General features: G+C 34.0%; 2 protein-coding genes across 3 annotated transcripts; both read right to left on the bottom strand.

Moving 5' to 3' along the window:
• Positions 1 to 241: 241 nt before the first annotated feature.
• Positions 242 to 27000, bottom strand: LOC115880051 (eukaryotic peptide chain release factor subunit 1). Its single transcript, XM_030897172.1, has 9 exons — positions 26857 to 27000; positions 26584 to 26766; positions 26189 to 26364; positions 25907 to 26131; positions 20891 to 21135; positions 20690 to 20823; positions 20360 to 20576; positions 18105 to 18252; positions 242 to 989 (listed from the first exon to the last, which is right to left on the bottom strand). Exons 2-9 carry the CDS (start codon positions 26667 to 26669, stop codon positions 904 to 906), a joined length of 1317 nt encoding a protein of 438 aa, XP_030753032.1. The 5' UTR covers positions 26670 to 26766; positions 26857 to 27000; the 3' UTR covers positions 242 to 903.
• On the bottom strand, positions 3497 to 7381 carry LOC115880050. Of its 2 annotated transcripts, none has more exons than XM_030897170.1 (2): positions 7251 to 7381; positions 3497 to 6296 (listed from the first exon to the last, which is right to left on the bottom strand). In XM_030897170.1, exons 1-2 carry the CDS (start codon positions 7272 to 7274, stop codon positions 3876 to 3878), a joined length of 2445 nt encoding a protein of 814 aa, XP_030753030.1. In that variant the 5' UTR covers positions 7275 to 7381; the 3' UTR covers positions 3497 to 3875. The 2 variants fall into 2 exon arrangements, with proteins under 2 accessions (XP_030753030.1, XP_030753031.1); XM_030897171.1 differs by lacking the exon at positions 7251 to 7381 and adding an exon at positions 6727 to 6945.
• Positions 27001 to 27450: the final 450 nt, after the last annotated feature.

Raw genomic sequence — 27450 nt, 5'->3', positions numbered from 1 at the left:
ATGAAATATTGAAAATCGGAATTTTGTTTTATTTATACTTTCCTATTAATTTTGAAAAATAGCGGTAGCGATATTAAGCTGAAAGAATAGATATTATATTTTGATCTGTGTTAAAGGTTGAGAAGAGGATCACAATGGTAAAAACGTCCGCCGTAACTGAGTTTTGATTGCATTGGTTAGAACATTGCTTTTGGAGGGTTTGTTTTTGGTGTTATTTATGGACGATCCGCACTTTTTTTTGTTAGAAAATGTCATTATAAGTGTTCCTCTTCTCAATTCTGTATAGAAAATTTTAAAATTTTGATGTATCTAAAGTGGACCAGACCCATAGGATGTTTTTAAAAAGTGTCACAGTAGCCTCTAAAACGACAATCGATGACAAATTGTTACATGACACCTAGTTAGTCAAAAATTATTACTTCAATTAGAAAAAAGTAAAAAATTTGCATACTTTCAAAAAATAAATTTAGATAAATTTGCTTGTGAATAATTGGCCTACCTGAATTTATTTACACATTTTCATTTATATACATACAGGTATCAGACAAATTTTTGTCAATTTGTAAACAAAACATAGAGGGAGAGTCTAGCTATTCAAACGCTACTGTGAAGCAGTTGTTATACTCAAAAAATAAGGTAGTGTAAAGTACCTTTCAGGGTTGCGATCAAACCAATTCAGCTCTCGGACCAGAACATCGAAAAATAAATATGTGACTGATGAACTAGAAAAGTTGATTTATTTGTAAAACATCCTTAACAAAAAAAAGTCGAATATATTACACCGACTTGCGTTGTCGAGGTCCGCACGCGCCGATTTTAATGAGATAAACGCGCACTGTTTATAGGCACCACTCCTACCAACTGCTATTTAATTTACTTATATATCAGTTCATTAAGAGGTATTTAATATTCATCTAAGTCGAATTCTTCCGAAATGAAATCATCATCTAGTTGTAGGCTCTGGAAATCCACTTTGTATCTCAGCAAACCTATAAGGAAAAAAACAATATTAGGTTTAAACACTAACTTGTATAAAAAGTTCCCTAATACTACTTTATTTATATAAACAATTTTTCCGGTATGCTAATAAATTTTGAATATTTTTAAAGAGATAACCTATAAGAACTATAGAACATACTATAATCATACTCTTTAGGATTACACCTTTGATGTCTCAGTAGAAAATTACTCACTAACCACAATACATTAACTAGAGTTTCCAACTTTCAAAATAACAAATAAAGGACGAGAGGATAAAAAACGCGACAGGTGAAATTTTTTAAACCTCGCCCAAATGTTCAAGAATTTACCCAAAAGTTATGTAAACGTTATACGGATGATGATCTTTCTTACTTTCTTATTGCATTCACCAATATTTCTTTTCTGTACGAACGTACGGCAGTAGCGAAAGACATACTGTTGGCAGATTAATAATTTTATTAAGCATTGTTACAATAATAGACGATAATTTTTTAGATTTTGAGTTTGGTATGTAACAGAGTACTTTCTCGAGACGTGAGAGAAAAGGAGTACAATCAAAAAGAGGACTGTCCTCTGAAATAGAGGACGGTTGGCAACCCTAACATTAATCCTTTCTTGTCATTTTGAGCATAAGTTTAACCGACCATGCATAGCATTATCATATAATTTAAATTAAACTATTTTTAAACCATAACGTAAATTATATATTTATAAACTATATTATTTATAACCTCTAATGTAAGAATTTATATCTGCCTTTGCTACAATGTATAGTTACATCGAATATAAGCATTCATATCCAGCGTTATGTTAGTAACTAACATTAGTTAAAGATATAGAATGTAGAATTCTTCAGTCTTACATTCTTCTCTAGTTACAAATCTGTTTATACAGATACATTTTACATTGCAGCATTAATCATATATACTCTGTTTTACGGCTCAGGTAAGATTTCGACAGACGATGACAGAAAAATGGCAGATGACGTCCATGCCAATCCATTTATGTCAGTAAAAAAAGTTTCTAATGTTTTTTAAGTTAACTATGGATGGGTTTACACATAAATAATCCGTCATGCGTCGTCTGTTGTCCTTTTTAGCCAGTCTTATTGGTTTGTTTCAAAAACGACACATCATATTTCAACATGATTGGAGTGACGGGACGATGAACGACGTACGGTAGCAGATGCGTATGTACTCGACTTAAGATTTTTGAGACTCATCAAACTCTTATCAAATTATAGGTTATAATTTGTGGCAAATCATAGGTTATAATTTGTGTCAAATTATAGGTTATAATTTGTGTCAAATTATAGGTTATAATTTGTGTCAAATTATAGGTTATAATTTGTGTCAAATTAAAAAATCATAAACATTTGCGAATGGCTTTTGCATTTTGGTTCGTATTATTACTGTGTTTCGTGTGAACGTTATACGGATGAGGATCTTCTAGGGAAAAATCCAGAGAAAATTAAGTGTAGACCCAGAGCACAGTTTATATTACTTATTAGTACTCAGAGAGTTGTATTAGAAACGAATAAAGTTTGACCATCTCGTATATGATACTGTTGCGAGCCGGTGTGGACTCGACCTAACCTCACAATATGGCCCGCCCTCGGATGACCTTAACATCGCATAGACACCGCAATGACTCATTCGTTCGAGAAGAATCGAGACCCACTAGAATGGACGCGTACATACGAGAACATTCGAAAACCTTCTCTATGCGCCTAACGATCTTTGGACTATTCTAGATTTCTTTTACCTGTCGGTATAAAAGCCGGCGGCAGTGGCCTAGAGAGGGCAGTTATAAATATACAGTTGACGCGCTAAAATTCAAAATAAATTCTTAGTTATAAATCGTTTGTAAATAGTTCTATAAGTCTTGATCGTTATTGTTTTTGTTAATTAGTGTTAAATAAATAGTGTTTAAATAAATTGTGACTTTCTATCCACACGGAACCGACGAAAAACGTAACAATTGGTGTCAGGTGTGGCGTGTGTGATAGACTAGAAAAATAAAAAGACTAACAATGGCTCCGAAGAAATTGTTAAAAGACTTGAAAGTGTCCGAACTGAAATCCATATTGGAAGAGAGAGAGAGTGCGAGACAGATGGAAAGAAAAGCATTTTGCAAACTAGACTGAGAGACGTTTTGAGGGAGGAAGGCGAGGATCCGGACACATTTTGCTTTGAGTTCGAAGGTGACCTTGACTCGTGCCTACAAAAATTAGAAGCTAAAATGACGGAAAACTCTCAAAAATTAGAAGACAGTTTGAATGATAAAATGACAGAGAATTCTCAAAAATTAGACGACAACTTGAACAATTTGAATAGTAAAATAATTGACTTGGAAGTTAATTTAGAAGAGAAAATCAGTGATAAAATTAATATTTTGGAAGATAAGATCGCAGAAAATTCTAAACACATACAGGCCAGCTTTAATAATAAAATACTTAATTTAGAAGAAAAGATAACAGACAATTCCAGGGAATTAGAAGAAAAGATTAAGGTAAATGCACCAGTAGCTGACACTTTAAGATATTTTCACTTGATTAATCAATATAGTATTGTTAAAAATCATTTATGACACAAACTGACTACAATTGGGTTTTAAGATCTTATAGTTTGCCTTAAAAAATATATAATATTCAAAATATTATATATGTATACTAAAATAATACATATATTTTGTAGTTATGATATTGGCCCAATACATGACCCCAAAAATTATTGAAGTCCCTAATGATGACCTTTCTTGAAACCAGTACCTGACCCCCTTTTATTCTTTGTTGTACTTACTTAGTTGTATTCTTTTTTTAAATAACAAAATATTAGTCTTGTGAAATATACTTTAATTAGGTAACTTTAACGACATTAAACATTTACATTAAACTAATTTTCGGTGAATTCGGTAAACTCTTTCATTTCTTCTACGAAGAAGATACCTCTCGAATTTTTCGGCTTAGGTTGTTGTATCATCATTACAACATCCTGTTCATCGTACCAGATTTGGTCTTCAATATCAGGCCAGCGCCATCCTGATGTTCTTCCACATTGGACCATTGCGGAAACAAGATACTCTTTATTTCGAGTTTCAGTAACTTTACCCGGAAAGTATTTTCCGTAGTACTTGACAACCACGTAATCCAACGGCTTTGGTTTTTCCATAGTTAAATTTTCTCTTATTTTGCTTAAAGGCACATTATCCTCATCGCTTGCTCCGGATTCGTCAATTTGGACGGAACGCTTTTTTGTATTTACTACAACTTTTTTCTTTATTTTGTTATTCGACTCTTTTTTCTTAGCTTCTAGTTTTCTTTTTCTTTCCAGTTTACTAGCTTCCAGTTTGGCTTTTTCCTCACTTTTTTTCTTGCTATATTCTTGCCACATTTGGCTTGTTACAACACTAGGTATCTTTTCTTTAGATTTCTTATTTGTCACCGGTTTTGGTTCTGGCCAGAAAAGCGCTCGTTTAAAAGGACTGGGGACGTTTGGTCCGGTTGCGGTATTGACTAATTCCACGGAACACTTCATTGGAGACTTAGGATTTTGTAAAAATGACAGGTTGGATTTTATAGGCGTTATAATTTTCATATCTAAAATCTTAATTTTAGTTTTGGAATTTGGTGGTGATTGCTTTACAATCTCAGAATTACAGTTGGGTTCTTGGGAGCTAAAATCAGGCAGTTCAATGTTGTCATCCAGATCAGGACAACCTGAAAGTGACAAGGGTGTGTGTGGTATGTCATTAGTGATCGTTGGGCTTTCACTGTTTTCAGCAGTTAAGATCACGTTACCAATTGTTTCGTTATTGCAAACAGGATCCCTATTGTTATTTTCATTTATTAGTTCATAACTAATGTCGTCTTCAAATAAAATTTCTGCTTCTTTTATAGTGTTTTCAATAGTCCTTGTAGTAAATCCGCAACTTTGTTTCATTTTCTTCCAAATTTCAAACAATGATTTATCTTCTATTCGACCACTCCACTGTTCTTCAAATGAGTGCTCTTCAAAACTTTCAAGTACTTTTTGGTCTATAAAGGATTCCATAAATGCAAGGCTGTCTATATTTGTCGCCTGTACGTCGTCTTCAGATTGTTTAGGTGAATTACGAGGTGAATTAGGTTGATCATCATTTTCTGGGAAAAAATTGCTTACTACTTCGGGATCCCATGGAAAGAGTCCACATTTTTTAAATCCGTTTTGAAGGATCTCTGGAGTTACCCGATCTTTAATAGCAGCTTCTAATAGGGGAGCAAAATCTCGTCGTCTTAATATTTCATGTTGATTTTGATGTCTCCATGCGCTGACTTGCTCTTTCCAACCAGACTTTAAAGTGCGAAACACTGCAACGTCCATTGGTTGTAACAAATGCGTAGCATTTGGATATAACGCCACCAAAATTATTTGGTTTTCTGAACAGAATCTGCTAAGATGGTACGACAAGTGTGAGGAATGTCCGTCTACGAAAAATATTATGGGAAATGTAACATTTTCTTTGGCCCAAGGATAAAAGACGTTTGTCATATAACTATAAAAAGTATCTGAGGTCATCCACCCATTCTCTGAAACTCCTATTCCCCAATGTCTTGGTACGCTTGCAGAGAGGTCGGAAGGAATTCTTTTATACCGAAAAATTATCATTGGTGGAGCCAAAGTTCCCGCGGCATTTCCATTTAAAAGTACTGTAAGGCACTCCTTTTCATTGCTATTTACAGTTGCGTAAACTGTCTTATCACCCTTTGATGTTAAAACTTTATTTCCTTTTGGATTTAAAAAAAAAGCCGACTCATCGGCATTAAAGATACGAGTAGGATCTGATAAGACAGTTGTTAAATTATCAGCTTCTAAAAACTCGTAGACTTCAAAAAACCATCTTCTTATTTGTATTTTTTTTACAGAAGCTCTACTCATGGTTAAATTTTGAGGCGTCCTGAGGCTTATTTCGGGATGTCGACCTAAAAAGCTTTTGTACCACTTTCGCCCCGGCATATTATTATTTTTAAAGTTCTTTTTAAGCTCTTTTGCTAGTTTCGAGGCACTGGATAAAAACATTTCTTTGGTAATCGGGAACCCATTTCTTGCCATAGATATTATCCACGTAACAAGAAGATCCTCTTCAGCTTTTGAAAACATTGTAGCAGGCCCCATTTTTCTAGACTCCGGATTAATGCCCTTAAATTTATAAAGCAATGTCGTTTTGGGAACGTTGAATGTCTTTGATGCTGTCTTAACGGGCATACCATTTCTTACTGCACTAAGAGCATTTGTCATAGAGCTTTCTGGATACCGCAAAATTTTTTTGGTGGCCATCTGTAAACAATTAGAATTTATTTTATTTAAATCTAAACAAACTATTAAATATTTGGTTAAGATGCTTATATCGAAGGGTCAGGCATTGGATCTATATCGTACGTAAAGGTGACACAGGGTCATCTACAGGATATAATCCATTTTTAGCTATTTTATAAACAGAGATACAAATATTAGGTTAAATACAATAAAATAAGACCTAAATATGCATTTATGCGTTTGCCCTTATAGATGACCCAGTTGTCATCTTCTAGAGCATTGCATTTTATGTTGTTCCTAAAGATGACCCCCCAAATATTTTCAAATTTATAGGTTAGAATCGTATTTTTACTGAAAATTATATAATTTTATAGACTAGAAATAAAATAAACACAAGAGTTCAAATTTATAATGACCGAAAAACAATATAAACATTCTTTTGTGCACTTACCTTCTAAGCAAAATCACTAATGGCTTGTAAAAATTTACGGAAAACGGATTAGCGCCAAATACTTTAACGGAATCTGAAATGACAGTGCAGTGTTGCCAAACGGTTTTAGACACCGTTTCTCGTAAAGATATTCTAGAAGTGTTAAAATCACAGAAACCTGTATTTGAACTTATTGTTTTCTTATTAAATTTAATTAAAGTTAAAGGTGTCATCAATTGGTACAAGGTCAGCTATTGGTGCATTTACCTTATAAAAGATTACTATAATTTAACAGTATGTAGAATAATTCACTTTTCATTGAATACCTTTACATGGTGAGATACAACTAATTCTTTTTGCAATACTATCGGTTCTTTACAACTATCGATAATTACAGAACTTTCTTCTAAACATGTTGTACTTGAACATTGCGTTTTAATATATTTTTGGTATCTAATATTATGCATTGTATTATATTAAATACTATGTAGGTACAAGAACCCTGGCTGTTCTCAATTGCGTTATTTTTTATCTAATATAAATACCTGGAGTTTTTGTTTAGATCCCATAATCAAACAACATTAAATATGTATTAAGTGATTCATTGTTCAATTAGGTACTGTTTTTCTGTGATAAAGACACAAATAAACACTAAAGTATTCAGGGCACAAAATATAATCATACTTGGTACACATTTAGAAATGAGGTACGGCCAAGCTCATTTGGAACATGTCTATCATTCACAGCTAAAAAATCGCATTCAAAAGTCAAATGAGTCTCTGCAGGAGTTTGAAGCCGACGTAGCCCGCCTGGTTCGCCTTGCGTATCCTGCTACGCCCGAGAATGTTATGGAGCGGTTGGCAGTACAGACATTCTCCGATGGCTTACGTGACAGGGAGACAAGGCAAGCGCTTCTTCTAGCCCACCCAACGCGCTTGGTGGATGCTTTAGCACGTGCCCTAGAATTTGAGGCCGCGAAACAGTTCTCGGTCTCTAGTGAGAGTACGGGCGGTCAACCAATGTTCCGACAAATCCGTGGAAAGCATTGTACGGAAAGTCATGGAGGAGTACATGGGCAAGAAAGGACCGACTTGTTGCTGGAATTGCGGCCAGGCAGGACACGTAAGAAGTCACTGTCAAGAAAAAGACGTGGACTCGGTTTCGCCAAGTGTCGAATCAAAGGGACACATATGGAGCAGTACCCAACAGGTTCCAACGAAAACTGTTCAAGTCGCATCGCTACAACACAAGTTCAACAGCATTTTTGTGGCTAGTTTCGTGGATGGAGAGTTACGGACCATGCTGTTGGATACGGGTGCGACCAAAACGATCATCAGGCCGGATATCCTTAAAACATCAAAAAGGATTAAAACAACACAATGGCGACTACGTACAGCTACAGGAAGCTGCGCTCTCATCCATGGAGAGGTAGATCTTAATTTTGTTATCGGAAGCACCTGTTTTAATCATCGAGTGTTAGTAGCAGACATCGAAGATGAACTTATTCTCGGAATGGACATCGTGACCACTAGAGGTTTTGAACTAAACCTCAAACAAGAAATTTTGAAAATAAATGAAGAAGAAGTGGTTCTACATCGAAAATGTGAGGAGACGCTTCGCGTGGTAGTAGCAGAAGATGTTTCGATCCCTGAGCGCTGTGAGATATTTTTGGATGGTCGCCTGGAAGGTAAAACGAATAATGGGAGTATTATTCTGTTGGAGCCAAGGAACCATGACAGCGAAATAGGACGAGGGGTCGCTGTTGGAAAACCCCTGCTACGAGCGAAGAAGTCTGTACCGGTAAGAGTAATGAACACGAATTATCATTCTGTATCCTTGAAGAAGGGAACCCTGTTAGGGTACTGTTGTTCGGCCTCCTCAGTCATTCGAAGCGTGGAAGCCTCCAAAGTTTCGATTTCAAAAATTCCGGACAAAATGGTTAAGGAGTTAGTAAACGTTAAGGGATTATTTCCCGAAGATAGTAGAAAATTGAGAAACCTGATAATCAAGTATCAAGATGTGTTTGATAAAGGAGAAGCAGGACATAGAGGTCGTACCAATTTAGTACAACATAAAATTGACACCGGAGATGCACGACCAATCAAACAAAATCCGAGTAGACTGCCGCTCGCCAAACGTGAAGAAGCTGACAAAATCCTTCGAGAAATGAAAGAAGAGGGTGTCATCGAACCATCTAACAGCCCGTGGACATCGCCGGTAGTACTAGTAAAGAAGAAAGACGGTACCACCAGGTTCTGTGTTGATTATCGGCAACTTAATAATGTTACCAAGAAGGATAGCTATCCCCTGCCGAGGATAGACGATACTCTAGACACGCTGGCGGGGTCAACGATATTCTCTAAGTTAGATCTGAAGAGTGGATATTGGCAAGTCGACATGGCGCCGAAAGACAGAGAGAAGACAGCGTTCTCGGTGGGCTCCGGACTGTGGCAATTTACCGTCATGCCTTTTGGATTGTGCAACGCGCCAGCTACCTTTGAGAGATTAATGGAGTCTGTGTTAAAGGGACTATCCTGGACTACCTGTTTAGTGTACCTGGATGACATCATAGTGGTTGGGAAATCCTTTGACCATCATCTGAAGAATTTGGAAGAAGTTTTCAAGCGACTAGGGAGTTCTGGTTTGAAACTTAGCCCCAAGAAATGTCATCTGTGTCAAGAAAAGGTACACTACTTGGGCCATCTAGTCTCCTCCCAAGGAGTTGCGGTAGATCCACAGAAGACCAAGACAGTGGAAGAGTGGCCGATACCTAAAGATAAACATGAACTACGAAGCTTTTTGGGACTATGCACATACTATCGACGCTATGTACAGGGTTTCGCCACCATCGCAAAACCATTGACCAGACTTACCGAAGGCGAGAGGCGTTTCTCTTGGGACTCAGATTCTGACGAGGCATTCCGAAAATTGAAGAAGGCCCTGACTAGTGCGCCCATACTTAGCTACCCCTCTTGGCAACGGAAACTTTATATTGGATACCGACGCTAGCAATGTTGCATTAGGCGCTGTTCTGTCTCAGATCCAGGATGGTCAAGAAAAAGTCATTAGTTATTTTAGTAAGACCTTGTCAAAACCGGAAAGGAACTACTGTGTAACCAGACGAGAATTACTAGCAGTAGTTAAAGCAGTGGAACACTTCTACAAGTATCTCTATGGAAGAAAGTTCTTGTTAAGAACAGACCATGCTGCTTTGAAATGGCTGTTGCAGTTTAAGAATCCTGAAGGGCAGGTAGCTAGATGGATTGAACGATTACAAGAATTTGACTTCGACACAGAACATCGAGCTGGGGCAATCCATCGAAATGCCGACGCACTTTCCAGAAGACCGTGCGCTAAGGACTGTAAGCATTGTTCCCGAGCAGAAGAGAAAGAAGTGAAACTCCTAAGAACAACTGTGGTTAATGATAGTTGGCAACCCGGAGATCTTGCAAATGACCAAACCAGTGACCCAGAATTAGGTTTAGTAATTAACTGGAAAACACAGGCCAAAGACCAACGTGGGAAGAAGTTTGCAGATATTCGCCGAACGTAAAGTCGTACTGGGCCCAGTGGAATTCCTTGGTAATAGATAACGGACTACTTCGCCGTGTGATCGAGAGACCGGAGGGACAAGAAGAGAGAGGCAGATCGTCATTCCAAAGAAGAGGGTCCCAGAAGTCTTGGAGGAAGTTCACAATGGAACCAGCGGAGACATCTTGGTGTTACCAAGACACTTGGCAAGCTGCGTGAACGGTTCTACTGGGTGAACTGCAAAGAAGATGTGAGGGCCTGGTGTAAGAAATGTGACATTTGCGCAGCCATTAATGGGCCACAAAAGCGTGGTAAAGCCCCTATGCGCCAGTACAATGTTGGTAGTCCCTTCGAACGAATAGCGATCGACGTGGCTGGTCCTTTCCCGGAGACGAACGATGGCAACAAATACATTGTGGTAGTAATGGATTACTTCAGCAAATGGGTCGAGGCCTACGCGTTGCCAAATCAAGAAGCGTCCACGATTGCTGATGCCCTTGTTAAAGAATGGATCTGCAGGTTTGGTGTTCCCATGGAGCTTCATTCAGATCAGGGAAGAAACTTTGAGTCCAATCTGTTCCAAGGCGTCTGTGAAGTCCTGAACATCCGCAAGACCAGGACGACTGCTCTACATCCACAATCCGATGGGATGGTTGAACGCATGAACAGAACTATCAACCGTTATCTGGCCAAAGTAGTCTCTGACCACCAAAGAGACTGGGACAAATTTCTTCACCTGTTCCTGTTGGCCTACCGTTCATCCGTCCAAGAATCTACAGGGCAAACTCCAGCCAGCATCGTTATGGGACGGGAAGTGCGCCTACCCTGTGATCTGAAATTTGGTTGCCGACCGGGAGAAGAAGTCGCCGGAGAAGATTATGTCCACACACTACGTCAAAGGATGGACGACATTCATCAGAGAGTCCGCCTAAATATTCAAAGTGCTAGTGACCGAATGAAGGAACACTACGACATTCAAGCTGAGCATGGAGGATACCAACCAGGGAAGTTGGTGTGGCTATATAACCCGCAGAGACGTCGTGGGTTATCTCCGAAGCTACAATCCTCGTGGGAAGGGCCATACGAAGTCATGGATAGAATTAATGACGTCGTATACCGTATCAGAAAATTGCCAAAAGGAAAACCGAGGGTAGTCCATTTCAACCGTTTGAGCCCCTACCAAGGCGAAATAGAAGATCGTGCTGGGACCGTGAGAACCTGCAGCTTTGATCCCCCTGATTCGGAGATGTCCTTTGACGATTTCATGGCCCGATACAACAGCAGTGAGAAGGCTCGCTATGGTGTAACCAAAGAAGATCAACGAGACCTCTTTTCCGTGCCTCCTGATTATTCGCTCGCTCATTGTGTGGCTCGAGATTTGCGGATGTCCAGAGGAATCGCTGCGACGTTCAATGAGAAGTTTGGGCGTGTCGGAGAACTACGCCGACAGGATCCAGAGGTTGGAAGCGTCTTGAGGCTAACCGACAATGCACATGGTCAAGCAAGGCACATCTTCTACCTGGTCACCAAGGAATGGTCCCCGAGTAAGCCGACTTATCTCAATCTATGGAAGACCCTGATTGAACTGAGAGAAGCCCTGCTAAACAACAACATTGCACGATTAGCCATTCCGAAGCTGGCGTGTGGACTCGATGGTTTGAGTTGGCGTACAATCCGGAACATGATTGAAGTCTTGTTCAGATTTACGGGAATCGAGATCCTCGTTTGCTGCTACAACCCAAAGCTGAGATCGGGAGAGAAAACTGTAGACTGCTATTTCTACCAGACTTCGCAATGTACCAGGGGCCAGCTTTGCAAATACCTTCATTCACCGTATACATCTCGGGACGAGCATGTGCCTAAGAAGGGGGCAGTGTTGCGAGCCGGTGTGGACTCGACCTAACCTCACAATATGGCCCGCCCTCGGATGACCTTAACATCGCATAGACACCGCAATGACTCATTCGTTCGAGAAGAATCGAGACCCACTAGAATGGACGCGTACATACGAGAACATTCGAAAACCTTCTCTATGCGCCTAACGATCTTTGGACTATTCTAGATTTCTTTTTACCTGTCGGTATAAAAGCCGGCGGCAGTGGCCTAGAGAGGGCAGTTATAAATATACAGTTGACGCGCTAAAATTCAAAATAAATTCTTAGTTATAAATCGTTTGTAAATAGTTCTATAAGTCTTTTATCGTTATTGTTTTTGTTAATTAGTGTTAAATAAATAGTGTTTAAATAAATTGTGACTTTCTATCCACACGGAACCGACGAAAAACGTAACAATACTAAAAACTGGAGTAGCTATAAAATAAAGACCATCACACGATAGGTAAATAATAATAGATTTTAGTACATACTGTGGAGAGATAAAGTCAAAAAAGATACTTGTTTAAGATTAAAGTTAATTAACTAAATTTTAAGGTATAAAATTCATTGTCTGTAAATTATTGAAATTACTAGTAATAAAGTGTTTTGTTTTATTTATGTTATGTTTTCTTTATTCCTGTGCAATATTAAAACCAGGGGCGGATACAGGAATTTATTTTAGGGGGGGCCCAAAATAAAAAGTAATGTAGAATATGCTCTTTAGGGTGCCATTTTTAACCGAAAAGCCTAATATTTAACACAATTTACAGACATTAGGGCCCGGGCCCCATGGGCCCCCCCTCTGTATCCGCCACTGATTAAAACTTATTTACTTGTAGATGAGTTATATTGATAAATATAATAATAAATGCAGAAAGTTTCTTGAAGTTTGAAAGTAAGAAATAGTTCTTTTTTATAGATTTTTTGTATGTGGTATTTTGCTTAAGATACACCCTTTCTTGTTTTGTATTAACACAGACCGTAACTTTATATTTTGAAATATAATAACTCCATTAGATTTTTAAAGTTTTATACATTTTTTTCATAATATTTTGAAGTAATCATCTGTCATATGCCACTAAAATTTTGCTTTCCAATTGAACCAACTTATTTCTTTGTAAAATAAAATAAACTAATTTGAAATTAAAATGACAGACACATCTATCACTGTCAAAGATTTTGTCATTGAACAGCCTATGGTTGATGCTAACATGGTTAGGAGAACATACCTTCAAAATAACAGGTGTTTTCGTTTATTGTGATTAAAATGAGTAATTTTAAACTAAATGACGATAGAAAAAATGACTAAATAGATTTCATATTGTCTACGACAGAAGGTCGCCAGTGGTAGAGATAGTTACACAATTTATAGAGGTATATCTCAATATGGATATTTAATCATTCATACATAACTCAACAACATATTCAACAGCAATCTAAAGTCTTCACAAATAAATCTACAAAAATCTCTATTTAAGCCATGCGAAAAAATTGTCAAGTGCCACAACATCAACCACTGTACCTTAACAAATAGATGTTAGCTGTGGAGTAGCCTAAATGTCCCTTTAACCTAATATTTAATAGTATCTAACTCGCATACAAAAAATATTAGATTAGAGCAGACATTTTACTACAATACTGGCTTTAATAATCGTCCAAATCAACATCGTCGAGCGGCTCATCAGCCTGTAAAGACTGAAAGTCAACCTTGTACCGGAGAATGCCTAAGTGTCCAAAAAAGCAGCGTAAAACAAGAAAAATACAGAGGTTAATTAACTGCATTAGCGGAATATTAGTAAATCTACATTTCAGGAAGAAATGTGGTGAAAATGTCAAATTAGTTTCTTGGGTTTGATCAGAATCACGCGGAATTTATGATCTGATGTTGCCAAGGTGTCTTCTATTGTTGTATACAGTGAATGCTAAATTGCCAAAAAGCAAATGGAAAAAAAATACATATACAGGGTGAGTTTCCTACGATGTTCTCTATGGGTATCTCGGAAAGTACTGGAGATAGAGAGTCGATTAAATGGGGAAAGAATTGCAGTTTTGTGGGGTCATAAATATGCACCTTACAGATTTTTGAAAAAGTTCATGGCTTACTAGATATTTCGAAAAAAAAAACAAATTTTGTTTTTTTTAAATTGTCCTTAATTCCATTATAGTCTATTTTAGATCAAAAGTTTTCAGATAAATGTTGTAGATAATCACATCCCTAATGTGTTTGTGTTCTCCGATTTTTCGTAATGCTTGTCATTTTTGACATTTGACACAAACATATGTTTTTTTTAATGGAAATCATAGTTGGCCATGACTTCATAAAAAGCGCCATTTTTTAAGCTTTTCAGCGATATAAGCTATAATATGTTTTTTTTTTCAAAAAATTACAGAGTTATAGCCAATTCTTATCTTTCTTGACTAATTTGACTTAGTTAGCCATGGAAACAAGTTCAATCGTCGTTGCTCTCAGAAATGAGAAACTGTCACATCCAAACTTTGTAAATTAAAATAAACAAAGATTGTAAATATGAATTTTTCAAATGAAAAAAAGCGTGTAGAATTGTTTAACTTTTCTTGGCTATACAGTTTCGAGGATACGTTGACCAGTGAATGTTACTTACGTTTTTTAGAGAACGGTTTTCAAGACATGTTAGAAAAGTTAAATTTAACCACTCTATTAATTATTAATTACTCGCGCATTAATAAAGTGGTTCCAACATGACTTCATTATAACCCCCCCCCCCACAAAACTGCAATTCTTTCCCCATTTAACCGACTCTTATCTCCAGTAGTTTCCGAGATACTCATAGAGAACATCGTAGGGAACTCATCCTGTATATTACTGAGTTATACACAAGAGTTTACCTGGAATCATCTTAGCATGTCAAATAACATAATAAACTCATTTTTACATATATCATGTGACATATCATGGTGGAAAATTAAAAAAAAACTATTTTATCACTACTACAGTATGTCTCTGGATTGACTTTACGAGAGGAAAACCTTTTTTATTGACAATTTAAGGAAAATGCATTCTTCATAAAAATTTTTGCTTGTTCTGAAATGGTTAATCCCGTTTATACTTTTTCAAATTTCCATACTGTTTTAGAAAAAATTAAAAACATGAAAATCATAGATAAATGAAACAAGCATAGATTGGAAAGTGCCCATAAGGACAATGTGAACACTATTTGGCGCTATTCTTGCAACGGTCGCGACCCAAAGCTTTTAAAAAATTCGGAGAGGTTCGGCTTTTTCCGTAATTATATCGCCAAATATTGTTCATTCAAATTTATTATTATTTACTTTTAATTTTATAAATAAAATACAGCGTGTTGCAACAAGAAACTTTATTTTGTATAAGGACATGTATGAAATACCTATAAAACATTGGAAACCGACGTTATCCCACAATCCACGATGATTTTTGCAGTTCACAGTTCACAGCACAGCTTTTTAAGTTTTATAATGCCACTTTTTCATATTTATCACTGGTTTGAGTCAATAAAACTTAAATTAAACTGACAAGATAGCAATAATTACTCGGAAAATAGACCCTTTTGTTTGCGGTTGTTCTTAGCAACCGCTATAGCAGCGCCAGATCGCGTACAATGGTCGGGACCCAAAATAATTTGGCGACCCAAAATTTTGACGGGCATTCCAATCTAAATTTATTTCCTTTATCTATGATGAAAATATAGTTGAATTTTTTCAGTCCTATAACTCAAAACGCGTTTCTATGGTAATATAATTTCGTGTTCATCCTCTGATAGATTGTTATTGATAGAATTTTAATTAATTTTAAATTAATTTTTTGCTATCCTAAAATGAAAAAAAAAAATAATAAAAAGAAGTACAAAATTTATTTAATTCAATGTTATAGAAAGGGTGATAATAGTTATCAAAAAATGTGATTTTTTAACAACAGGAAAAAATATGACGTTTATCAAAATCAATATGAATAATAACCATCTATAAAAGAATGAAATCGAAATTATATTACTATAGAATCGCCTTTGGATTTTTAGGACTCACTAAAAAAAATCACTAATTTTCATGTTTTTTTAATTTTGTCTAAAACTCCATTTTAGAAGCAGTTTTTTTATGAAGAGTGCATTTTTCTTAAAATGTCAATAATAAAAAAGTTCTTCCTCTTGTAAAGACAATCCGGGGACATACTGTATATCACTGTATCAGAAAAAGTTGTTCAGAATTCGATCTTACGTCTTATAGACCAATGTGAAAAAAATACAGAGGCTAGAAAATCTCTTAATGATAATTATCGCCTGACATACATATGTCAAAAGTCAAAACATTATATGTTTTGTTACTGGGATACTAAATTGATTCAACAAATTTTATTTCTGTAACTCAATAATATTTTCCCATATGTAACGAACTTTTTAACACACTCTGTATAAGTAAAATATAGTATATAGGTACGTTTTACAAAATTAGATAATACCGATGAATGTTGATATACTGATCGGGTCATCGTAAAATCGCGGTCTGGATTTTAACGTGTAAGACAGTGATGTAGACAGCATAATGTAAAATCAAATGTATTAAAAAGAGATAAAAGTTGGGTTGATATATTTCTTCTATGCGGTATTGCCGGATTTTGCATCAAACTTTCAAACGGCACAAGTAGGCGTTTACGAAAAATGTTGCATCTAGGGTTGGAACTTTATTTTTCACAATTAGATACTCATTTTGCTACAGCTGTAATAGATTATATTTGGCTTAGATATATTATCAGCATTTCAGTAGTATACATTAAAGTTTTTTTAATAGTTTATTTTTTTCCTACACACACGTAAAAACCGGCAATATTGTATTACTTTATTTTGTCTCTCTGTCTGTCAACCGGTGTTTTATATTTATTTCTGTCGCACACTTTAAAATACAGACCATATAGATAGTGTCCAAGATGGTATATCATTTTAATTTGACAATGGATTTTTTTTTCTGTCCATTTTCTCGCTTGACGGACTATAGTCAAGCTTGTCCCTAACATTAAGAGATTAAGGAACTACGGCAACATTGATCCAACTAAGAAGAATCTTTTAGCCTGTGCGCTGACAGAATTTTTAGTTCGCCAACTGTTTAGTTGCATGTTTGTTACTAATGTGTTATTCTATGGGGCCGATCGGTCCACTATTTGATTGCATGTGAGCGCGGCTCTATAAGAATAGACTGGTTACAAACTTGCTACTAACCAGTCGGCCGACTAAAAATTCTCTGTCAGCGCACTGGCTAAAAGATTCTTCTTATTGTTTTATGGACTAAGGCGCGATTTCGATCGCCGTAAACACATATTTACCTAAATATTTTCAACGGGTGTTCTAACTCCCTAAAATTATAGGAAATAATATTTCCATAAGTGAGGAAGTTCACATGTAAAATAACACTATTATTATCCAAGCAAATTCAGGCAGTTTAAAAACAACATAAATTTAATATAATTTAAATTTAAAAAATGAATGTGACTTTTTTATATTAACCTTATATTTGAACAAATAAATTTAAAACAATATAATCTGCTTTTAAAAGTTTGAATAAATAATCCAATAATAGTGCCTTAAATATGATTAAAATAAGTTTATTGACAAACTAAAGGGCAAAATTTGCAAGCACCATAAAGCAAAAAAAAACAAAATTTAGTACAAATAAAAATGAACAGTAGGATAGAATAAATGTTACAAGTTAAAGTTTACTAAAAAATGTACCTTTAGCTGAATACTCCCCAATTTAAGTTATTTCATTAGTATTAGGTACAAGCAAATATTAAAAAATAAATTAAATGCAAGCCTTATATCTACTTCCAAAAAATGTTAAATTGTATAAAAAAGTATTACTGTAAGTTTTCAGAGTCAGCAAGGTTAAAATTTAAAATAACGTATAATTTAAAGAGAGTCTTGTAAAAATAGTATAAAAGATAAATAATATTAAGCGAAAATAGAAAAATAATATTAGATCAATTGTACTAACCTCCAATTCCACCAAACCCTCGAACGAACTGCGAACCCTCTTGAGATTTATCGGTAATAATTTCTAAGGTAGCACCAAAGTTTTTATAGTTGTTCGCTAGCCATTCCAAAAGCGGCTGACATTCTACTAATTCTAGTTCTACCCCGCTCTGAAATAAGTAAACAATATTTACAATAGGTGATGCAATATAGGTATAGTCTGTCCACCAAGATAAAATTTGACAGTGATAGTAGTTGTCTGTCATTTTAATTGAAAGGAAGATGAAATTTCCTGTCAATTTTTGAATGTCGTCTGTCGAAATAGTCCCGTATCTCGTTGGACAAACTTTAGCTGTAAAATTGATAGATATATTAAATTATTATTATTTTTAGAAAGTATAGACTATAGACTATTGACTATAGATGACAAGAAGACTATAGATTTATGTTTCATACTTCTGAATTTTTCTATCGTATATGCCATATGCTGACCTAAAGGTTAACGATGAAAGATGCCATGTTGATTGATTTGAGAGATGAATTAAATACATTTTAACATAAAACAACAGATCTGCCCGCCAACAAAGTATTTTCGAAATCGAATTTTTGAGAAAAACAGATATTATCATTGTCCTGTATCTGTCAAATAGGGAGATGTCTCACCAACTGAAGCAGTCAAATAATAGTACACTTAGACCAGCATATTGTAGCTCGGCAACAGATAATTTTTCGAAGATATTGAATAAAAATGAAGGATTGTTGCTTTGTTCATTTACATAAAAGTGACGTAAACTCAAAAGAAGAAAAACAGTTCAGACCACAAAAACGTTAATGAAAGATGATTAAAAGCAAATTGGAAAGCTATAGATGCACAGATAAAGATTTTTAGGCATTCACAGAGCTGGAATGTTAATAAACTATTTCACATCATAAAGAGATAGAATGCCTAAACCTGTTAAAATTAATTTCCTCCATTAGTATTTCTTTTTATTCACCTCAAATCTCGATATCGTTTATAATAAACAGAAGAAAGGTTACAGGAAGAGGTAAAAATCTTATATTTTATATCTTGGCGACAAAGGGCAATGACAAACATCTACAAGGCACGTTATCACAGTTGTCGGAAAGTGTTGTACGATTACTGTTGGCGTGAGAAGTTACTACTAAAAATAACTTACAATATTTTTAGACCTATATTTACATTTAACAAAAACTTAGAAGAAAACCTTTAACTATATATTTCACATTTTAATGTGTATAAATACTAAATACCATATAAACGAAAAAAATTGCGTCAAGATACCCTAGGTATGACGATCGATGATAACAACGCTTTATCGATGATATACACCATATAATTTTACACACATATATTTTATAATGTAAAATAGATATAAAATAAAAATAATGGTAAACAATATAAATATGTAATTATATGGTGAATATCATAGTCGTATCTAAGGCAACATAACGTCAATTTGTTGGATCATACAGTATATTCAAAATATTTTTTTTAATTGCTTTTTTGATAACATCTTTTAATAAAAATTAAAATATTTTACCAGCTTACTTTTTGTTTTTTTGCAAATAACCATACCTAAAAAACATCACATTTTAACATCACATGTTAAAAGAAAAAAAACAATTTTAAGCCCTAAGTATAAATAAAAAACCAAGACACTTTGCAGTAGACACCTAATTTTATTGCTATTTTTAACGTGTTATTAATATACTATACCATAAAAAAAAAACAAAAAACGCCGTCAGAGTTGGCTTGGAAATGAAGATCACTGTCATTTTAAATGTAAAATAATATGAAGAATGTCAGCAATCGTCATTTCCAAATGCCGAATACATATAAGCCCGGTTTCTCAAAATTCTTCTAAACTTGGAGTTTACTTAAAACTAAAACTACCATTCAAGTTATAAATTAAACATAATATATATATATATATATATATATATATATATATATATATATATATATATATATATATATATATATATATATATATATATATATATATATATATATATATATATATATATATATATATATATATATATATATATATGAGTATGATTATATCTGACTTTTTTAACTGAATACAACTTAATTTTTTGGTAGGTTTTAAAACCTTTAAAATTATGTGTATAAGATACTGTAGAACTCACAGTATCTTATACACATAGTTTTAATAGTTTCCAATATACAGTCAATTTTGTCAATGTATTAAATTATCTGTCAGTGTAATTTAATTAAATATAAATCTTTACCTCTTTATCTGTAAAATGACTTTTATCCTTTTCTTGTTCAGGTGTTAAATGTAAAACTGTTTCCGTGCCTGTGGTATGATTTTTAAGAACATATCTCTGAATATCAAGATTTTCCCAACATATCAGCGTTTCCACAGCTCCTAACTCTAGACCTTTTAATGTGTCCTCAACACCAAAACAATATTTACCAGTATCTTGACTAATTTCATCAAAGTATCTGTGGAACAAAAATAACAATATATTTCCCAATACACAGCTTAATAAAATTAAAACTACATATATCGTAAATTACTTATAGAAAAATAATATAAAACTAGAAATATTCAATACCTTCCAATAAGTTTCTTCTCTTGAATAAATTTAACATTTTGTAAAGATTCAGCTGCTAATTCTATAGCTTGATTGAAACCATTTTCGCCTCCATATGAAACATCTACTAGCTTAATAACTTTAGCTTGCAATCTCTTAAATTAATAAAAAAAGGTACATTAAAATTACATAATTTAAAGCCACAAGACAAACAAGACTTACAGGATCAAACATATCCGATTGACTAAGTTCAGTCTTAAAGTCTGCACTACCAGCAAGAATTAAACCTGCAATGTTAGGTTTATCGTTTGTAATAAATAGTTGGGTAGCCACCTCGGCTACTTTCCGCACATAATTGTGTCTTTTTTCCATTCTCAATCGCGCGAAACGCAAAGCTGATTGTCCACCTCTACCGTGTTTCTTTGGAAGATCTACAGTAAACTTGTGGAGCACTTCCCTTGTATTTCCTGTAACAATATTATTAGGTAAGTCAAAACGAAATGGCTGGCAACATCTCTAGATACTGTATCAAACAACCATACAGAGAGATGGCGCTCGAAAATTCTCGTATAGAAAAAAAAAATAACTTCTAGAATAAAACAGAAATAACATCTGTTGGTATATAAAAAGGCGGAACGAGACAGTTTTTGAATAAATTGTCGCAAGAAATCGATAAAAAGCGATCAGAATATTACCGTAATTATTTGTAGTCTACGGTAATCGCAAAACATTCTCCGATGCACGTCATCAATCATCGAAATTGACACTAAAGCCTATAAACCTGACTAAATGAAATTTTGGCAAAAAGTTTAAATAAATTTGTTGTATAATTAGATACCGAGCAGCTCTTCATTTTCCTTTATAGAGCAAATGATTGACATACCGGGTGCGTCTCAAAAGTGGCTCATCCCTATAACTTTTTTATTTTTTCAGATAAAACAACGAGATTTGGTATGTTGGTACATGACATAAATTAGGATTGATTGACATATTCAATTGTTTTCGTTTACTTCCGGTTTCACCGGAAATTACTTTTGTTTTTTAAATGCCACCCTCAGTATTTTTTTACTATATTAGATAGAAAATGACACTCCGAATCGAATGACATATCATATGTCAACTTTTGACATTTTCGCATATGGTTTATTTGAAATTGTAATATGCGGTTCATAACGACAATTTGACTCGAAATACCAAGTGTGTAGTATCAAATTATTCGTAAAAAAATGCTTTTTCCAAATATGCTAATGAGCCACCCTCGTTCCATTTGAAAAAATTGAGATATGATTAAAAATACGATTTGGGCATCTTTTAACCGGCCAGGACAAGACACTAAAAACGTTAGACGATCAAATCTATTTTTCCAAGGCTCCTTGATTAAAAATTCGTGTTTTTAACACAACCATGGCACTCTAGATTGAAATTTAAAATACAATTTGTTTTTGAGTAACTATGTGAAAAGTTGCCATAGTCATCAAAGTCATTCGATTCGGAGTGTCTTCTTCTATCGAATAAAGTAAAAAAATACCGAGGGTACCATTTAAAAATCAAAAGTTGTAGTTATTTACGGTAAAACCGGAAGTGGCCGAAAACAATCGAATACGCCAATCAATCCCAATTTATGTCATATACTCACAACCAAATCTCATTATTTTGTTTAAAAAAATAAAAAAGTTATAGGGGTGAGCCATTTTTGAGACGCACCCGGTATATTTTATTTAGATTAAAGCTGCAAAAATTAGTTTACAGCGCTTTTTATCATCGTCATGTTCGTTACATTGTGCCGCGACCAGCAACGTTATTTATTATTTAACAATTATCATAATGTCAGTCGTTACTTAGTATAATATCGTGTTGTTGATTTTTTGGGGATAATTCTCGTTTTTTGCACGTCTATTTTATTTTTTTTGCACGTTTAGTTTTGCAAAGTCTATTTTAAAAATTGCACTTTTAAGCACAAAGAGTTCTTTTAAGAACTAAATTTTTGAGTTTTTGTATTGCATTTCTTGAAATTGGGTGCGAAAATTTTCCGAAACATTTAATCAATGGAAGAACTTGTGGCTTTCCTGATAAACTATTTTGAACGAGAACGTGAAAATTACTGTCCTCCATTCGCAAATTTCAAGTTCCAGAGCTTTATGCCCTGGGCTACTCGAGAACGGTTCTGAAAGGAGCTGTGCGCGATAGCCTGGTGCCCCCATATGGCGCGGAACAGTTCTGAACTTTATGACTCAATAGAATGCAAAATAAAAACACTAAATCACCACAATACACCAAAACACTTTTACTTTTACACTGGACGCGCGTTTCGCTAACCATGTTAGCATCATCAGCAGATGATTACTCTGTTCCAATTCCTTCAAGTTCTTTGTTCCTACTACTCTAGTGGCGGAAATCTAACTGTTACGCTCAGTGGGCTCTGACTCGGTTGGCTAGATTTTGCCACGCCCACTCGGTGCCCACTGAGCGAATATATAAACGCTCAACTTGTAGATTGTACTTTAGTTTATAATCATCTGCTGATGATGCTAACATGGTTAGCGAAACGCGCGTCCAGTGTAAAAGTAAAAGTGTATTGTGGTGATTTAGTGTTTTTATTTTGCTGTGTAACACCAAAGGTTCCAACCCTCAACTGTAATCAATCAAATGGAAAAAAAAAGAGAGTATCGCGTTCTTTGTATCAGTTTATGAGAGTATCGCGTTCTTGAACAGTTCAGAGCTGTACAACTGCGTGAATTGAGGACAGTAATTAAAGGTCCTTTATTACCCTTGACTGCAGTCAGAGAAGTAAGTTTGATTGATAAGCACATTATACCACTTTCAAAGTTATTTCTACTTATTTTGATTTTGTAGTGACCACTATTTATATATAAATTAATTACTAAAATATTAATTATTAAAATAAAAATAAAACGTAAAAACCTTTATCATCGACATCATTTAGGGTATATACGATAATAACTGACGCAATGGCAATTGAGGACATGATTGTTTCTCAAACAATGCACAACTTTTAATAAAAAGTTTGATCAAAATTTTACTAAGTGCATGGGTGAGGCAGTTGTGCAACGTAACGTTGCGCATCGCTTCGTTGCGCAATTTGTTTGATAATGTATCGGCCGCTTTATACAGGGTGACCCCCTCAAAAGTAAATCATATCGGATTGTTTTTTAAATTTTCACTCCAATCTTTTTTGCAAAATACGTTGACAATGGTTAGACAATGTGTATACAAAAAATAACTTTTTTATACTGGAGATTTCTCTTCCAGTGACGAAAAACCGATATTTTCAAGAAATAAATGAAAATATATGCTTTCTTAACGGTTTAATTAAATAATTGCTATTTTTAAAATTTATAAATCTATTGCGAAATTAAATAACTTTGACTAATTATCAATTAAAAACCAAACACCTACTATAGTCTGTTGGCGAGTAAAACTGCGTTTAGTGTGAACTCAGATCTGTCTGTGGGGCCGAAACTCTACCACTCACAATAAGAAATAAAAATAATCAAAATAAATTCAAGAAAAAAATTAATCAATAAAGAAACATTCTTGTTTATATAAAGTAATTACAGTACAATATTTGGTATAATAAAATATTTTAATGTCAAAAACTGATCTTACTTTTTAATTTTTTCCTTTATTTAAATAGAAATGTTTGGTACGCTATTTTGTAGCATTATATTATACTAAATTAAAAGTTTCTGTTTATAATTATTTTTTTTTATATTCTTATACTAATTTTTAGTAGTTTTTCAGTTTATGATGAAGCTAAATAAAACTCATACGGGGTTTTTATGTAGAAACCGAGATGTTTATTTTCCAATTTTGCTGTTAATATTTTTCTTCTAATGTGTAAAGGATATGTAAAAAATAATTTCGCATCTACTAAGCCCCGTAAAAGCATACAAGCTTTATGGAGATTATTTTTAAAGCAATATTTTAAGCAGGAAATGAACTGATGAAAATAAATACCATAGTGGCTATTAAAAATTTTAGCATGTGCTGTTAATCTATAGTGTGGACAGTGGACAGTACATTAATTCCAATGAAACGAAGCTGTAATAATTCTTCCTTATCAAGTGAATGACAAAGTCATCGTTTTAAACTTAAACAATTGCCTCAGACATGATAATCCTCGTTTTACCAAACAAGAAACTGTTGGAAGATGTTGCTGAATGACTGAAATTGGAATTCAGATTCAAATAGTTTATTGGTGCTAAATATCAGATACATACACAAAAGAAAACCACAGTATTTAAATTAGTGCAGGAAAGAAATGTAGCAGGTCTACTTAACCTGCTGTGGTCAAGTAGACCCTCCCAAAGAAAGTCCGTTAGAAAGAAATATTAAATTTAATATAATACATTTTAATCCCTAAAATCAATTCTATTTTAATTTCTTTTACAACCAATAGGCACGCCTTATTTATTACCCTGTTGTATTTATGACCCTCACTTTTGAAAGTCTAACAATGGGCAAATTACCCAAATTAACTGAAAACCCAGTGGTTCTACCTAAATTTGATGAGTGGTTCTACCTAAATTTGATAAAAGGGATAAATTTCAATGCCAAATATTTAATTTGTATAAATGATTGGTGGGTCGCCCTGTTGTCCTTTTGCAAGTATAATGAGGTTTTATTATGGTTTTATTACTCCATACCATTTAGAAACAGACTATAGTAAAAAAAGATAAACCCTGTTTTTTCTATTTTCAAAAAATTGCTCCATAGGTATAATTCTAATTTTCTCTAATTCTAAACATATATTTTTTGCGCGCGTATCAAATAGTACAATAACTATAAATTATGAAGTTAAAATTTGTTACTTAAAACTAAACATATGTACTTCTATTTTAGTAATAAAGAACAACTGCCAAAATACTGTCTAAAAAATAATTTATAATAAGCATACTTATTTTTTAAAAATAATTCCATACTAAAATTGTGAAATTTAGGCAAATTTGCAGTGGAATATTCCATTAAAACCTTGAAGATTAATCATCTCTAAAGAATAACATTGAAATATATTTACAGGATAATTTTAGGATGTCTAAAGCGTGCAAAGCAGTTTTGTGTAAAGTTCTGTGTAAAGCAGTTTTATTTTTATAAAAATCAATATGTATATAACAAATTTAAAAACAAATCATTCTTTAACGATAATTCATTAGATTTAAATTTTGATTATTAAAAACTATAAATATTTAATAGTAGCATTTTTCTAAATTATCTTACCTTGAAGTGTACCAAAAAGGGCTCCATTACCATCCATTACGATAAAACCAAACTTATTATCATCAGCTAATAAGGCTGTAAGAGCTTCAGTATGAAATTTATTGTCGCACAAATAAAGTGACGTATTAATCGGTTTAAAAGGTTCAAAATCAATGTTTACTTTTTTTTCCTTTCCTTCATCGGTGACTATGGTACCACAATAAATTACTAAACCATTTGGGGGAACTAAAAAGAAGTTTAGAAATTATAGTAAACAGATGTAAAATATACTGAAAAATTAACCTTTTGTATATAGTTTCAGACGATGTTGAACAGATGTAATAGCACCCAAGACTGACAATCTGTTTACTCGAGACTTAATATTTGAAGCTGTACCAAATTCGTCCGCCAACATTTTACTAACTCTAGATATTTGATCTTTTGGTGGTATAATTAGAGAAATCATACTTGTTCCATTTCTGAAAAAAATAAACCATCAGTTAAAAGAAAAAAAATAATTTCATATAATTAGTGTTAAAAATAGATCACATAGAAACAGGATTACAATGCCAGAATAAATCTTGACCTAAATCTTAATTATATGCTTAATAAACAATATTAGTTTAATATAAAATAGAAGAAACTTTAAAGAAAAACAATATGTTTGAAAATGCCACATCACATAAAAGTTAACTTACCCCCTTGCTAATTCCAAACTTTTAATGAGCTTCTTAATCTTCCATATTTCAACATTTCGATCAGCAGATGTTTCTTCTCCAGACATTTTTAATAACTTTTTAGAGAAAATCCAAAAAACGTGTTATTTGTGCAAAATGGCGTGGTTAGAAATGCCGATGAACTGCACAGAAATCCACTGCAAACTGGTTGACAGAACCTTAACTGGTTTTAACTGGAATTTTACGGGTTATATCGAGAAAATCCTTAAAACTGGGTAAAACAAGTAAACACACCAATTAATCTAGAAATATCCCCAGTTAAAACCAGCAAGGGGAGACTACAAAACTTGGCTCTAAAAAATCAAAGAAAATTAATTTCTTTTGACGTTTATTAATTTTTGAACTCAACAAATTTGTTTCGTGTTCACGTGTTCACGCAGTGCCTTCTATTAAAAGATCAGCCTCCGGGCGAGATTTATGACGTCACGCTAGTTAGATATAACGGATTAATAAATATGTTGTAGAATACATGGAAAACATAATTATTCCTCAGATTTTTGGTTTGTATTTTAAAAATGATATAGTTTAAATGAAATATACATAATATACAGTTAATAGAGCTGCCAGAGCTACTCTGGAAGCCCATTTACAATCTCTTTTATATATGATAAGTACTTTTATTATCATCATATAAATTTAAAATACATCATCTTTGGTTACCGCAGGGTAACCGTAAGGGTGCAGCCACACTATCCTAAAAACGGCGTATCGGCGTAACGGCGTAACGACCTTGAATCGATTTCCAGTAATTCTATTGGCTGAAATTTTTGACAGATGAATTTGACAGATAAAATTTCTGACAGATGAATGTTTCAGCCAATAGAATTA

Source organism: Sitophilus oryzae, unplaced genomic scaffold, assembly GCF_002938485.1.
Source record: "Sitophilus oryzae breed Bouriz unplaced genomic scaffold, Soryzae_2.0 scaffold_1614_pilon_pilon, whole genome shotgun sequence".
In the NCBI taxonomy this organism is placed as follows: domain Eukaryota; kingdom Metazoa; phylum Arthropoda; class Insecta; order Coleoptera; family Curculionidae; genus Sitophilus; species Sitophilus oryzae.
Note: the sequence above shows the minus strand (reverse complement) of the source record. Positions and strands in the feature narration are given on the sequence as shown.

Coding starts and splice junctions, on each gene's coding strand:
- LOC115880050 (XM_030897170.1), bottom strand. CDS start 7,274: ATGGGATCTAAACAAAAACTCCAG. Junction 6,297..7,250: donor GATCTAAACAAAAACTCCAG/GTATTTATATTA, acceptor AATTGTTTACAG/ATGGCCACCAAAAAAATTTT.
- LOC115880051 (XM_030897172.1), bottom strand. CDS start 26,669: ATGTCTGGAGAAGAAACATCTGCTGATCGAAATGTTGAAATATGGAAG. Junction 20,824..20,890: donor AATCGGATATGTTTGATCCT/GTAAGTCTTGTT, acceptor TATTAATTTAAG/AGATTGCAAGCTAAAGTTAT. Junction 20,577..20,689: donor GAGAAGAAACTTATTGGAAG/GTATTGAATATT, acceptor TTTGTTCCACAG/ATACTTTGATGAAATTAGTC.